This window comes from Opisthorchis viverrini, assembly GCF_000715545.1.
Source record: "Opisthorchis viverrini unplaced genomic scaffold opera_v5_134, whole genome shotgun sequence".
NCBI classification, from domain to species: domain Eukaryota; kingdom Metazoa; phylum Platyhelminthes; class Trematoda; order Opisthorchiida; family Opisthorchiidae; genus Opisthorchis; species Opisthorchis viverrini.
Window position 1 is genome coordinate 475,526 of NW_008751778.1, and position 15,863 is coordinate 491,388.

Consider the following 15,863-nt stretch of genomic DNA (forward strand, 5'->3'; position numbering starts at 1 on the left):
AATATACAACCATATTCTGGGTGAGGACTGGCATCTTGGCTTTGAGGTTTAAGTTGAGCAAAGGGTTTGTTGTAAACCAAGACCGCAGAGCTGCAGCCGGAAACGTGCGTTGTAAGGATTGGAACAAGCGGCGATTGACTATGTCCGCCTGCAGATCGCCTTTATACGGTAGACTCAAGGATATTGGTTTCTCTCCGACGGTCATGATAGGCGGTTGGATAGGGCGGTCGAACATATTCTTGGTTATTCATTGAAATTGATCAATTCAAGTGCAGTTTCTGCTGAAAACTAGTGGAACTGAGATTTCCTGATGCACCCAAAACGTGCGTCTGTTGTAGTCTGTCGTTTGTATTGAACGAGTTGTTTTTGCGCCAGCCTGCGAGATGGCTCAGTGGTTAGAGGGCGAATTTACTGACCGGAAGGTCCGTGGTTCGCACCGGACCTCTGCCTCTCGACTCCCCCTGCTTAGGCTTGGGAAACCTGGCAGATTCTTGGTCCCCGTACTTCCTTCTGGTGGCATGGCAGCCAAGCACCGAAAGGGTGTTACAGATGAACGATTTTTTCAGCTTGATGACCGGCAACAATGGGTGACAAAATCTGTATGATTGAATAGCTCTCTAAGATTCCAACAAAATGGTAATTATCGTGATCCCGACAAATAATGGTTTATCGCAGTTTGGTTTATCTTTTTGCCCAACTTTAGTGGCTGAAGATGGCTCGGTGGTTTATCACGCGAACCTGCTGATCGGAAGGTCCGTGGTTCGAACCCAAACCCGGCACCTCGACTGCTTCTGTCTAGGCTTGGACAACTTGACAGTGTTCCAGCCCTCGTACCTCCTTCGGGTGGCATGAATAATTATTTATTATATATTCATTATTTAACCTCAGTGGTTCTAATACTCGAAATGGTTACTTTTTGGTGTCTTGCATGCGTGGATTAGTTTGTGAGGAACCTTGGTCGTTGATTCTAGAACACAAACCGCCACTTAGCTCCTTTTTACTTCCGTTATAACGAGATTGGAGCTCGTTTTGTCAACAATTTTAATCAGCCATCTTTTTTGCTAGTTTGACAACCAGTATCCGGACAGTTTTTGTGCGATGCCTGCACAAATTGAGTGGGATGAAACCCCCGTGATTTTCTGAGTCTGTCCATTCATCCACTTGGGCCGGTGTACAAAGTTCAAAGCACTGTTATTCTGATCAGTTCGCAGCGGTATCTGACGAGACATCCCAAATTCCTTCACAATCTACTTATTTAGATGCCATAGTTATTGTCTATGAACAGTTGTGAGGTTTTTCTGCGTGAGCTAAGGTCTCATTGAGGCTATTGCCGAAGCAGATGTGATACCTTAACTCACGAGCGCCATGCCAATACACTTGGATTGCCCTTGATGATTATCTCATCAATATCTTGGACCTGGTGGTGAAAAAAGAAGGCCTTCGCTGTGGAGCTATGTATTAGAAAATGCCAACTGAACAGTTACCGACTATTGGACAGGGAGGCAAAACTCTCAAATGCATCTTGTTTTCAAAAACTGAACACCCACCTTCTGTTTAACGCGTCTTCCTGAACTTTCCTGGATGTTCATTGGCTGCTACTCAAATCCAAGCAAATGCGACTCCCCAAATTTCGTAAGAAAGCTCACTTTTCAAGAGACGCATAGGGGATCTACGAGAAAACATACTGCTCGCATGCCTCTCCCATCAGTAGCATCACCGTTACACTGGGATTTCAACCACTTGTCGAATAACAATAGTATTAATGAGCGTTAGCAACCATTCAATGCCACGTTGAGTTGGTCACGTGCGACAATCGTCGGTATGGGACAATTTGTCCGTGTTCAATTGGTTACTAATTCAGCTCAAATTAGAGGGACTGTTTGCGGGTAGGACACCAGTTTACTTACTCGCCCGGCTTCTAGTTGCACACACAGTTTTGGAAACCGCGTACGTTCAAGTTACGTCTCTCTATGTCTTCGTAATGCACTACTCATAAGGTTGCTGGAAATCCGTCGACAGCCTACGACCGATTTAGCCCTTTTTGGGGCTCACCAGGTAGGCGCAGTCCCCGAGTTTCCGTCAAACTTATGTTCTACTTGAAACCAAATTGCACGAAATTAGCGAATACACACCTGAAAACATCACAAACGAGAGATTCAGCTGGGTTCCAGGTGACTCCCTCGAAAAACCGAATTAGTTTGCAAATGAGCGTGTATTCGCTAATTTCGTGCAATTTGGTTTCAAGTAGAACATAAGTTTGACGGAAACTCGGGGACTGCGCCTACCTGGTGAGCCCCAAAAAGGGCTAAATCGGTCGTAGGCTGTCGACGGATTTCCAGCAACCTTATGAGTAGTGCATTACGAAGACATAGAGAGACGTAACTTGAACGTACGCGGTTTCCAAAACTGTGTGTGCAACTAGAAGCCGGGCGAGTAAGTAAACTGGTGTCCTACCCGCAAACACCGTCGGTCCCGTTCGATCTGGAACTTGTCGAAACGCTCAAGCATCACTACCTTGTAAAAAATGATTGTGCACGTTTTGAGCGTCATTCAGTGTAGCCCTGGAATTTTGGTCGTAGGTTGTCGGTTCTAAATTGTTCATCGTTCTGTTACCGCCGATGTAACTCTTATCTGTAACCGAACCGATTGGGTCGTGCAACAGTGCTGCTTCCTTCAGAGAGCAACGCGCCCAAAACGTGCGACAAATTGGTTGTCATAAGGGTTGATCGAGGGATCCTTGTACACGGATTTTTTTTACAGGATTTATGGTCTCATAATATGTCATTATTGGTCCGCTACAGCGAGGGCCACTGGTGCTAGACATCAGATTTGTGTGCCGTATAACTTGATACGATTGTGCATCGTCACCAGAGAAGAACAGTGACTGTTCACTTACAACCATATCAGTTTATTTGAATAAAGCCTTATTGTTATGGCTTGCTGAACGGTAGTGCAACTCTGTATCGGTCCCTTGACTTCCTGCTTCGCCCATTATGGTATATCAAAGGGCACGGTAGCTCTACACAGCCCTTTGTGGAGACAAAGGAAAATTAGTACAACTGTATTTATAGGGTAGTCACAGTGTGTTCCACAAGGTCGTGTCAGAATCTCCGTGAGGGGGCGAGAAGCGTCGAGTCACAGGTGCTTGACTCGGATTGGCTGGCATTCTGATCAATCAGGGCATGTCTTCGTTTGGCCCGTGTCCTGCACGTGGCACATCCGTCCAAATGATGTGCTGTTCGGTTATTAGGGACGGCTGGCCCCCGAACACTTATAATGTGAAGGAAAAAATGAAACAGCTAGAAGGAACTAGGGCTAACCCAGCACAAAATTCCAAGGTACACGCACACTTCCAACATTCACTCAGATGGCCCAGATGAAATCTGACAGCATGAATGCCACAGACATCGTTTTGTGAGCACAAGGAGAATCACATGAAAGGCGAATAGTACCAAGTCCTTCCTTCATATCCTTCATTCCCTTCTTTCTTGGTGTTGGTTGATCTGTTCGCCGAGCTTGGTTTGCAAACGTTTCATCCCCAGCCGAGGAGACATCGTCAGTGTGCAGTTGATTGGGTGCCCAACTGAATTTATATAGTTTTTGAAGAGTTTATATATGTCATATGATTAGCTGATTGGTATATACCTTCCTTGTAGTATCATTTGCCCAACTGTGACTTGTCTGCGTTTTGGTTTGTTTGCCTCGTATTCCATTGGTTGGCTGTATGGCTGTTTTGTGATGTTTTAGGTCTGTTTTCGATTGGTCCGTTCCCGGTTTGTGGTCTCTGTTCCTCGAATTCGCTTGGCTGTGGTTACTGCTTCTATTTTTGGTAGTTTCCTCAGCCTGATTGTTTTAGTTTGTCCGCCTCTGCGTTCTGTAGTGGTCGATAGACTGGGTCGACTTCGATGTGTTTGTTAATCGCTTTTCCAGTGAAGTGCCATGCCTCCATGAATTCACGTCTTTTCTTCGTTCTCGCCTGGGCCTTCTCCCTTGTCAAATTCTCTTCGGCTCTCCGGCTTATGCATGGGAACCAACACTCTTCTCAACATGGGTAACACGTGGCCCAGTCACCGTATCTTGCAGCATTCTATGCTTTCTCTAAGTAAAGAACCGCCTACTTCACCAAAATCCCTTGGTCATTTCATCGCGAATTCGCTGGTTCCAGTCAATTCCGACCTTGTTCATAGATATCGTAGTCTGTCCAAAGTGGCCAAGTCTCACAACCGTACAACAATACAGCCTCACTGTGGTCCGATACGTGCGTCCTTTAAGACCCAGCTCCAAAAATGTACGACTGGAAGTCCTACCGTCTCTTTCTGCAGGTTGCCATATCAACAGGCGTCTTTAGACAAGCATCATCGCCGTCCCCCCTTCTCGGGAGATTAGACGGAGTCTGATGGTAAACATGTTGACATTTCAGCTCTGCTCTGTGGACATTTTTTTCCAGGAAGTTCCTGGTTTTGAGAAAAGCGGGCGTTGCTTTAGATGGTTTACAGACATGCGTAAGTTTCATGTCACGTTTTGGGCTTGCTGGGTTTTGTGGAGCCAAGTCGATGTTAGTGAATGTAATCAGTCCTGACAGCTATATCCAACGGGCAGCATGCATCCATGATCAGGCACAGGAATGGCACGTTTCGTTAGAGTGGCAGAGCGCGTGCGCACTGCATGTCTAATGCGCCAATTGCACGTTGACGTCATGGCAGTGCTATAAGTGGTGGCGGTTCGCGCCATGGGCCTTTTCCACCCGATTCGTCGCTTGACCCGTCCTGCCTATCATAATCATCATTACTGTTCTACTGTAACTCCCTTTCAGCGCCTAGCTGCCACTGCACCCAAAGGGAGCACTAGGACTGAAATACTGTGAGCGCGCCCAAGCCTAGACAGGAGCAGTCGGGCTTCTGAGGTTGGATACGAACCACGCATCTTCCAATCAATCAATTCGCGCTTTAGCCACTTAGCTATCTCGAGCACCCTGTCCGTACATAATGAATGTCCAGCTAAGTGCATCTTCCGGTCATTTCCATCCTCAGTGATAAGTTCCCAGGTGGGTTTCTACTGGTTCGTCGACATCGTCCTGCATCTGGAATGGGTGTTGTGCGAATGCACTTCGAAGCACGGAATCGAGTCCGAAAACTTATTCACATGCTTCTCACGGCCTAAAGCATCAAAGGCTAGAACAATATCCTCATACAAAATTCAAGATCACGTCCCCAGCGCTTTATTTAGGACACTGTCATTAGGGAAGGTAAACAGGAATAGTACCAACACACATCCCCTTTGGAGTTATTAGCTGAGTAGAACAGTCTTTTTTTACTTGGTATAAGGTGTACGCGCACACCGATCAGTTGACGGTAATGTACTTTTTGGACGTTCAACCACCCTTGGACAAATGCTATAGCACTGTTGCGTCAAAGACACGCTTATTATCCGGGGTGGTCATGGTGGCTACACGGCTTCTCTGACAGCTGCTGGAGTTCGACTACTCGACCGATTCACTCTCTTTCTGAACGAAACCCTGTTTGTTTTCCACATCGGTGGAGCTTGCGGATTTGATTTTTTTTTGGTGAAGCATGGTGGCTGTTTGCATTTTGGACACTGTGGAAATCGGTCGGTTGTCGTCGCCGGGTCGCCCCATTCACGTGAAAGATGAATAGGTTGTAGGCTGTGATTGGACGGATGGCTGTCGTGATGGTTTGAATTTATGCTATCCACAGAATCCATACACACAATAAAATGCAGCAAAGGAAGAGAGTGCTTTGTCAGGATGAAGAATGACTGGTCACGGTAATCATCTGATATCGTGTGAAGACCCTTACGCCAGCTTGAGTGCATGAATCGGAACAGTTTAATGATTTCCGGTAGAGCTGCGTAGGAGAATGATGAAATCATTCCCGTACTCAAAAATATGGACAAATCCCGGCGAAATCAGATGCGTTTCACATTAAGATAGGGATAAGGAGCTTCATCTTCCCATGGTGGATAGTTACACACCAGTCGATTGACACTGGAAATTTCGAACTGAATCATCATACCCGACTTCAGGTATTTTCTTTACTTTTGACCTGCATGTACAATCTACTCAACCTTTTTTTAGCGGACTGATGATTGGCTATGTTCCGCTTATCGTTTCATAATCCGGCTTTTCACACTTCTTATGAATGTGTGGTTATGTGCGACATTCTATATCATTTCTGTAACAGAACAACAAGTTCATTTTAACGCCTCTGCACAGGTTAGCAATAGTGCTGGAAATTCATGATTTGCATGTTTCCATTATTATTTTATGCGTTATGTCATTCAGTTTCCTACAAAAGTTTCATTTTTCATCTCTTCTGCTATTCTATTGTTTTGCGCACTTCAGCTCGGCGTATCAACTACAGATCTGTTGGTGGAGGTGTCGGGAGCAAGTCTGGCGTTTTGCAAAGAACTCGCTGAGGCTGTCATTGCATGGCTGCTGGAGAACGCTTGTTCCCCAAATCAGAGGGAGTCATCTACGCTGTCCACAATACCTGCAAACTGTTTGGTGGTTCGACCCATCCGGGTTATCGACTCTGAGTCTACATCACAGCTGAGTAGCATCTACCCATCCCGGTTAGATCTGACGGCGCCCAATTTTAACACTGTGCGGTAGACTAATTGCGTGTTGTGGACATCCTGTCGAATATGCCTATTTGCAACACAGTGCGGCGATTTGATTTTTCTTACTCAGAATTGGTCTCTGCATTTTTCTTCCATAAAGCTGGATACTTTCGTGGTTTTTTCGTTGTTCTTTTTCGGCAGGGGCCACTCAAAGCAGAGTATTTTGTTACGGTGTGGCTCTCTGAAGCTCAAGACTAGCACAAACAAATTTGGGTGAACTTCCTGGGACGGTGGTGCAACTCCAGAGTCAGGCCTTTACCTCCTGCGCCGTCCACTGGGGCAAACACCGTCTTCGGGTGGCTCTTTATCGAGAAGGGAGCAGTACGACTGCGTTTATATGGTCACCAAGGAGCCTTACAAAAATCGCCCCAGAATCCTTATGGGGGCGGGCGGGCTGTGAATGCTCTGAGCAAGGGCATGCCTTCATTTCTCCCAGCCCTTACATGAGATGGTCGACGTGTTGCTGGGTCATTAGGAGCCGCTGGCCTCCGGTTAGTAGTCGACCTTCGAGCAGTGTTCCGAAACCATCGCATGCCCCGCGCAATTTTAACTAGTGTTTGCTTCGACAGAATATATGCTTTGGTGCTGGCCCGCGGAGGAAAATATCCAGCAACCTCGGAATTCATACACGACTCCTTCATTTAAAAACTGAGCCGGTTATAGCTCTAACACAGGGAATATTAGACGTAATTCGTGGAGTCCGACCAGCTGATATGTCGAAGGATAATGCACTCTCCTGAAAACCGCTTGGCGTACCTAAGTATTGCTGATGTGGTGTCCACCAGACCCGCGCAATGTTTCAGAGGCGACTATCAAACATGGTCATCAAACATATTCTACACGCAGCAGACGCGTCTTTAAGTAGGACGGGCCGAACCGCAGCCTAGTGCCCGCTATTCTCGACAGCCAATTTGAAGTCAGGTCGGTGCTCCACGCGTCGCGCCAACAGCGTTTGCGGGTGCTGTCCTGGCTTTCCTAATTCGGGAAGCAATTTGATCCCTCACCAGTTTGTTGGAACACATGATTCCATCCGGACGCATGCACTTTCACACCACTACAATCGGTTAATCCGCAAGCGTATCAAGCCTTGTTTGTCGTTTTGTCAGTGCGACGTGCTTACCGGATTTTCGCCTCGGAATTATTTAGGTAATTCGAAGTGTTTCATATTCCAAGGGGTCTCATCCAGAAGAAGCAATGGCGTTGGACTACGTATTGGCTCGGATAAAGGCTGGCTTTTATTTCGATCACGGATTGGTACACAGGGTAGAGGCTTCCGCCCAAGTTTTGTGTGTTTGTTATGTTCCAGCAGTTGCCTTTCCCCCAAAAGGCGCAAGCGGAAAAATGGCGAAGCACTGCCCTTTAAGTTCTCAGAGAGGGGTAGTAAGCTCTCTAGTGAGAGGACTCGCGTAGAAAAGCGTCTAATAGTGCGCTGAACTCGTTACTAGATGTAGGGGAAGGTTATTCCATGTGGCAGCCACCAAAAATGAGAAAAAAATGCCGAATAGAAGAGTGCGCTCTGTGCTCGAAAATCTTCCCCGCCGTGTCTTAGCTGAGTCAATGGAGAACAACCTTTTGGGTAAACCAAGGAGTCGATGGTACTTCGGGGATCAAGCACCGAGAGACGCCTTTCCTCATTCGCGCATTTAAGGCCGGCAACCGTTTCTGTAGCAGCTTGTTGGTTGCGCCCAAAATGGCTACGTCCTTATTTCGTCCTGAGTGGACAAACTGGCTGGCTTACTCAAGAAACGGTCTGACTTAGACTTTAGAGTATCTTGATGTCCATGCTGGAGAAGACGCACCGAATCGTCGTATAACGGCGAATGCCTTTTGAGCTGATTTTTCATGGTTCCATGAGAAGGACGCATTCGAAGATGGCCAAATACCTAAATCCTTTTGGCATCTATCATCGTGATGTCTTCTGTTCTTTCTCACCATGCGTGACAAAGGCATTTCTGAGTCCCCTCCAAATGACGCATGGGCGCGTGCCAGTCCAATAATCACTGCTTCGCAGCGTCTACATCCGTTTGGAGGGCATTGACATTCGAATTCCAGGATTTCAAGTCGACCGCAAGAAGTGGACGCGGACTTGTTAGAACCTCTGGAAGTTCGTTGACGTATATCAGACTCAGCAGTGGTCCCAAAACCGAGCCTCGACGAACTCCGGTGGAGAGCAGCGCCGGTCGAACCAACTTCAACCTGCTGTGTTCTGCCTGACAGCAACGCCCTAATCCAGTGTAGAAGTTCCCATTGAGTCCCACAAAACTCGAGTTAGTGGAGTGGCGGGAACGGAAAACTCGTTTGAATGCTTTTTAATAGTCCAAAAATATGGCATCCCATATGAGTCCCTCATCCTTGGCTTGGGTTAAGCTGTCCATTAAACACGAGCATGTTTGTTACGCAAGAACGCCTTTGGAAGAATCCGTGGTGAACTGGAGATATCAGGTTTTTGGTAGTACGATGATTTGGGATGGCTCGCCTTAGGATGCGTTCCATCACCAGCTTGCATGGCAAGCTAGTCAAACTAATAGGCCTGTAGCCACCAGGCGATATCCGGCCATCCGTTTTGTTGATTGGTATGATAATTGCTTCCTTCTTAGAGGAGTGAAGTCCGCCTTCGTCAAGCTACTGACGAAACACCAGGCAGAAATGATTTGCCACTGTAAGTGTGGAGTATCACGGTCAGGTTAGGCACCACGGCCTTGACACTCTTTGACAAGTGTAATATACAAGCCGTGTGGACAAGGCACTTCATTGCTTTAAAGAAAAGTGTCATGCTGGGCTTCAGGTCATTCAAAGAGTACATAAAAGTTTTTATAAACGGTTCGAATCAGGGGATTCTTGTAAAATCTACCATGATGAATGAAACTAGATGTTTTTCTGCTTCTTTATCGGCGACATTCCAGTTATTTGTCTTGATACTTCCGAGTAAGCTAAATGAGCTTTCAAAACTACCTAACTCACGAACGCTTTCTTAACTTCCAATAGGTTTCCCAGAGGACTGAGTCATCTTTTATCTTGCAGGGAAAACATAAAAAGATTTACACGCTTCCGATTTATTGCGCGATCTAGCTGGTATGGCGCTGCTCGCCCCGGGATTTACGTTCGGTCTAAAGGAGCTTCAGTTGTTTACTAAGGTTGCTCACAACACATCCACCGGCAGCACAAACCGTAAAGCATTATCACTTTTGTCTTTTAGGTAAACTGTCCAGCTGAAGCGCCGCTCAGTATTCGGACAGTCGGATCGATTTCTCGAAAGCTACGGCATTTTCAGGCTTGCCACTTCATGGTGTAGAATGTCTATGTATATTGTATATTTCCCCGTATTATTGAAAAGTATCCACTATAGTGATTTGTTTAAGCGAGCGAATCATCAAGGTAAAAAACATCATCGCTGAATACATTACCTAATGTAGTAAGATATCGCGAACTGTTGAAAACTTCGGCCCACTTACAATGGACGGAACTTTCAGGTAGTTTTCCGGCTGAAATGTTTCCCTGAACATTCTAAAGCCTACACATGCTATGGGAATGCAAAATATGCGGAGGTGCATTCCTGAAACCAACTTCTGTTCGATAATTGCTGTTGCAAGTTGAAATTCCGTAACCCGTGTGCAAGTTTGTTGGTAAACAGCAGAGCTTTCCATATGGGATGCGTATCATTCTAGGAAGACCTCGACTTCTGATCGATTAGCCACATGAAATCTACGTTGATCATGGCGGATTGCTCAACGAACCTAGTTGATGCACACGACTACCATGCGGCTAGGGGTCCGCAATGCTTGATCAATTAGCTTAATTTGATCATAGCAGACAGCTGAATGAACTTAGCTGAACCTGGTTATCCTTGATGTATTGATTTGAGGCCTTCTCAACTGCCCTGATGGATGAAAAGGATAGAGCCCAAAATTTCTCAACAAACACATGTGGTGCCACTTCCAAAGCCATGGCACTGTAGCGTGGGATGTCAGGAAGTCAGCGGTATTCGACGTTCGAGAGGACGGCACACGTCAGTTCTGAAATGTGCAGATATACGGACTGGTATTAATGAATCCACACAGTATACACAGCACACATGCGCACAGGTCGGGTGGAACAAGGGAGAAGGCCGGAGTGTGGTAACGACACGTGTATTGAGCGAAACCGAAACCGGAAGCGGGGGGTGTGTCAGGGTCGGGTCAAGGTCAGTTAGGGGGTGTACAAGCGGGGTACTCTTCCCTGTCCAGGGCCCGTGGTGATTCGTCCGTGGTACCTGCAATGGGGGAAGAGAGAAAGAGAGGGGCACGTATAAGGTCATATGAGAAACGGGCAAGCAGATACATTCGAGTTTCAAATGCGTTACAGCACAGCAAGTTGAACTTCAGATGTGCCCTCAAAATTTTGAAAGGAGATTAATTGAAACAAATCTCAAAAAAGTGACGGCAGATGAGGGTAATTTTTGGACTGAGCACATATGCAAAGAAATGCAACATTCTGACGTAAACGTTTTTATTTTACCCCCAAGGGTTGCGCATAAAAATGTATTCTGCGTCCAAGGGGCTGCTGTTGAGGCAAGATCAGATGGTTCGAATTTGAAGGCGGCGGGAAAAAGCAAAACGAAGGAAGGCAAAACAAGAGACACCATGCCTGACACATGACAATAAAAGTGGGAATTGCTGAAAATGAAGAACCAGAACAAAGGATCTGGTCCTTGATCCCCTTACCTCCTTCGCGAAACTCCCTCAAGTTTCATATTCTGGGAGTGTACGCTATAGAACACTTCCACCAAGGACTTACCCGCTTCGACGAGCTCAAGGTCTCCGTTAACCAAACTGACAACGCATCCGCTTTTTCTCCAGTGTGCGAGAGGCTAAGAAACTGTGATTTCGGTCCTCACTATCCAATGGTATTGGTTCAAGCGCCTGTCAATTAGGTCGGTGGCGGGAACTAAGATACTCTTTGCACATTTAAGGTAGTTTTGATGAGGGCAATCCACCGCTGGCGATTTTTGAAGACGGGGTGTCAACGTGGATACGGTTGGTTGGGGCTTATGATGCTTTTGGAGGGATAGCTGCGATGCATTTTCCCCTTCGTTTGTATCAGCAAAAGGGCTCCTGGTGAGGGAAGTTATTAGATGGGTGTTGGCGTGTTCAGAGTGTACCTGCATGGGGCAAGTGATGCAAACTCTGGGATGCGTTAGACCTGAAACCATATTGATGTCCAAAACCACCACTACCGCTCATGTGGATTGAGCCCTGGTGCACATCAGACGGGGTTCCATCGGATACTGCCTGCTGTAGTCTGCCCCGGAACGTTTATTCGGCTTATTGGATAATACACTGATAGAAAACTTTGGAAGCATGCCCGAGTCAGAATAGGTTAACGAGGAATCCGGTTCAAGTAACCTGAGGGTATCAAGCAAAAGAAAGACCGTTTGTGATGATATGTAGGCAAAAATAGGCACGAACCACGTGAGCAAACACAATTACCTATCAGAAGACAGCAGAAAATATCTAGAGAACACGTTTAAGTGGAATATGCACCAACTTCAAATGAACTGTACTGGTAGGTCCCAATGGAATGCAAAAAGAAACCACCATCAAGTGGCGAGGAACAGGTTTAAAGGCAGTATTTGTGGCAGAGGTTCTAGCAACCAATGTGTGGGACGATGGGGTAACATTTTCGCCATACCTCATGAGTAGAGTCTCGTTATCCAAGGACATCACCAATATTAATCGCCTCCATCCCCATAGGAAATGGTTTGACGGCACAAGCCAGGCATATGGCGAAATGAATCATGTGAATTAAGTTACACTGTCGGCCCACTCTGTCAGCTGCTGGAAACTAGAGAACTACGGACCTACAGAAGTCCAAGGAGGTTGGTAACCAGAGGAGCGGACCAAAAGTAACAAATTAGGTTGACTGGCGAGAACCTCAAAACAACAAAGAAAAGCATTTGCAAATCGAACGTGGAGTTCAGTCGCAGCAAGGAATTAGAGGAGGTGAGACAGGCTAATGGAGTTTAAGAAAATATGACCAAGATGCATCACTAATTTGATACGCACCGATCAAAACACAGGGACAGAATTAGCTTGCTTCGGGAGAGCCACTCAGTTATATGAACCAGCCTCCAAAGCTGAATAGTTTTCAGACAGACCAACCAGAGCAGCGATCTGATTCACGAAATGAGGCCTTTCGACGGATCAAACCAATTCCAGAACATCAGAGGTGATACGTCCAACAATGAAACTTCCAAAACGCCCAGGCAACCAGTGTGCTTCACAGATTCATGGACCGAGACAAGACGACGACTTTGCGCAAGCTTCCCTGGTCCGAGTTGTTATAATAATAATACTACTAATAATAATAACAATAAAGTTGTTTGGCAGCCCCATTTCACTTGAGGGGCACAAGCGAAAATTGCGTGGCACTGAACTTTAAGTACTCGACGAGGGGCTGTAAGATTGCAAGCGCAGGCATTCACAAAAAGCGTTTAACAGTGCATTGAACTGGGCACTGATGCAGCGTGAACAACCGTCAGAGGAAGGTTATGCGCGCAATAACTACCTGAAATGAGAAAAAAGTTGCCCAAAAAAATGTATGCTAGCTGATCTTGAAAAATTTCCTTCAAAGTCACCGCAAAATTTTAGTTGGGTGAACGGTGGAACCCATTAGCCGTACGATGCTCTTGGCTCCAAAACCTTCGCGAATGGAGTGAAACATATTGTGCCACAATGTTCCATTTTGTTGCGTATGTGCTCAAACCAGAAACCATCCAATCTACATTCATGTGTTTGCAGCTCACTAAATTTCATGGTTCACTGACACAATCATGCCTCTGGCGGAAAGACCCCGTGGAATAATTTCCCAGCGTCGCTGAAACGCCGGGATGCATAAATCGGGCTCAAAAGTATGGACTGGTACTTTGAACTCACTTGCCCGAGTGCTTCATTCCATCAGGGATAAGTCATAGCTTTCAGAAATTCAATTCCATTGTGCGAATACTGACTACCCATAGTGGTCAGCTTAACTTCATCCTTTTGAGCAACCAACAAAATCGGGTTCAGGCCTAAAGGAGCTCTGCCCTGATTGGCCAGAACCTGGACAAACCAGAATCGAGCTACTCTAGGCCGAAGTCTTCCGCACTCGAATAGGGCGCGTAGTATAAGCTCCGCGGATGCAGCAGGCGATGGGAATTATTTGAAGGTAAGGTTCAGAACAGTTTCTATAACGGAAAACAGAAAGACATTTCGTGAACATATGCCAAATAAGCAAGGTTATACATCACCAATACTTATATGTAAATCAGCCGAAATGTCAGGCACGTGCCATGTGTTGTATGGTCTTGAGTAATTCCGTGATAGCTTCATAAACACGCTCATAGTAGCTTTGCCTTTCCCGAACAAAAGATGTACAAAGTGACCAGACCGCCTTTCTAACTGCCGGCATTACAGCACGTCGGGTCTAGAGTACATTTCACACTGGCGCTAGCTCGAGTTGTGCAACAGCACTTGAACTCAGCCTGCCAACGCACCAATCAGATATTGACCAGGTCAGCTGCTATCAATATTGGACCCGGGTGTTACTAATTGAAGACACTTTGTCGGCTGACTGATAATTGCGGCTTGTTTGGGACACACTGCTCGCTATGTATTTTATTGAGTTCGTCCCCTACTGGACCGACGTTCATTCGAGACCTCTGCCTCGCAGGTTCCGCAGGAATGTATGTCTGCTGTAACCAGCCCGAACTGCGATCAGCTTTGTCAGAGAAGTTTTACGGCCATTCTCCGAAGAATTCACGAAGCTGATCCAGTGTCCATCCAACATTGAGTGGAACGAAGCAAAAGCTGCTCCATAGCTTTCACAGTCTTCTTGAAACCATGTCTACATATCCTTCAGAAAGGTATATACAGAAGACCCATAGGACGAGCTGGCATTTTTTCAGACGTGTGAGAAGTCTGCCAACGGAACCTAAGGAAGCAGGCCATCATAGTGTCTTGACTGGTAAAAATAAAATTGCAGTGTTAACTAGCATGCGACACCACCGAACAAACAGGCCAACAGTCCTCCGTTAGAGAAGGGGAGACAACCCAGAAACGATTCAAAAATGGAAGCTTGTATTCCGTTCCAGCAGGTTCATCGTATCAAACCTTCTCAGGGCAAAACTACGAACGGCCTCTAACAAACTTGCTCCTTACGGATGCAAGTGTTCGTGAACTTTTTTATGAGACGCCCCTCCAGCGCGTCCGGGTCAGATAAAGTGCACCCAAACCTCTATTGAAACATCACTTGCTTGGCTAAACATTCCTACCAGCTGTTTCGTCTGTCGCCGGATAAAGGGAACTTTCTTTCTGGTTGGAATAAAACGACTGTCACACCGGTCCACAAAACTGGTGACCGATTGTCGCTCGACAGCCATAGGCCTGTTGGCCTCATTAGCCTACGTCGCAAGGTAGTGGGAGGCCTTCTTAGGTGGGGCATTCTAAATTTCCTCATTACCGACAGTTTAGCATCTCCAGTGCAGCACAAGTTATTCCGGAGCCGTTCTTGTTGATAAGCAGATTGACACGAGCCAGAGAGTCACATCGGGCGTCACATTTTTCGACTTGTCAAATGCATCTGATCGAGTTCCACACGTCTCCCTGCTGCACCGGCTCAGGGTCTACCGTATTTATTGGAAAGTTCTAAAACGGACCCAGCTTTTCCTTTCCAACAACTTTCTGAGTTGGACGTCGACTCTTCCCAGATATGCCTTTCTTGCCGAATCACGAAAACTCAGGGCACGGGAAAGTTGTGGTCCTGATTGAGCATGTCCCACGAGTTGTTTCGAAGATGTCAGCCGTTCAGCTGTATCACCCTCCAATGTCTAGCTGTCATGCCACCCGAGGGAAACACGAGGGCTTGGATACTGCCAGGTTACCCAAGCCTGGACAGGGGAAGTCGAGAGACAGAGGTCGGATTCGAACCATAGACCTTCCAGCTAGTAGATTTGCGCTCAGAGCACAGAGCCATCTTTCTCCTGGCAACATTTGTGAGAGAATCTCGAGAAAGCGAGGTCCACCGCAATCTTTTTATTTTGTCTGCTTAAGCCCTAACGGCTAATAGCTAAACGCGGCGATGATCGGTCTGTTTGGACACGTGGTGTCCACCGCATGCTAGTCAGCCTCTGACACATTGACTACATTGCCGTTACATTTGGATGGCGTGGGTCGATTACTGATTGTCGCTCGTTCTGGAATATATATATA

General features: G+C 46.6%; 2 protein-coding genes across 2 annotated transcripts in view; both read left to right on the forward strand.

Annotated features, from left to right (window-relative positions):
• Positions 1 to 11,736, forward strand: part of T265_06076 (hypothetical protein) — a gene marked incomplete at both ends in the record, with an annotated part of 21,856 nt that extends 10,120 nt beyond the window's left edge. The window contains 3 exons of the mRNA XM_009171254.1: positions 6,362 to 6,622; positions 9,121 to 9,298; positions 11,588 to 11,736. Of these exons, the coding sequence (XP_009169518.1) occupies positions 6,362 to 6,622; positions 9,121 to 9,298; positions 11,588 to 11,736 (588 nt within the window). The remainder of the gene's footprint in view (positions 1 to 6,361; positions 6,623 to 9,120; positions 9,299 to 11,587) is intronic.
• A 1,917-nt stretch (positions 11,737 to 13,653) lies between these two features.
• The window catches only part of T265_06077 (hypothetical protein), a gene marked incomplete at both ends in the record, with an annotated part of 7,784 nt that continues 5,574 nt past the window's right edge, over positions 13,654 to 15,863 (forward strand). Inside the window, one exon of the mRNA XM_009171255.1 lies at positions 13,654 to 13,821. The remainder of the gene's footprint in view (positions 13,822 to 15,863) is intronic.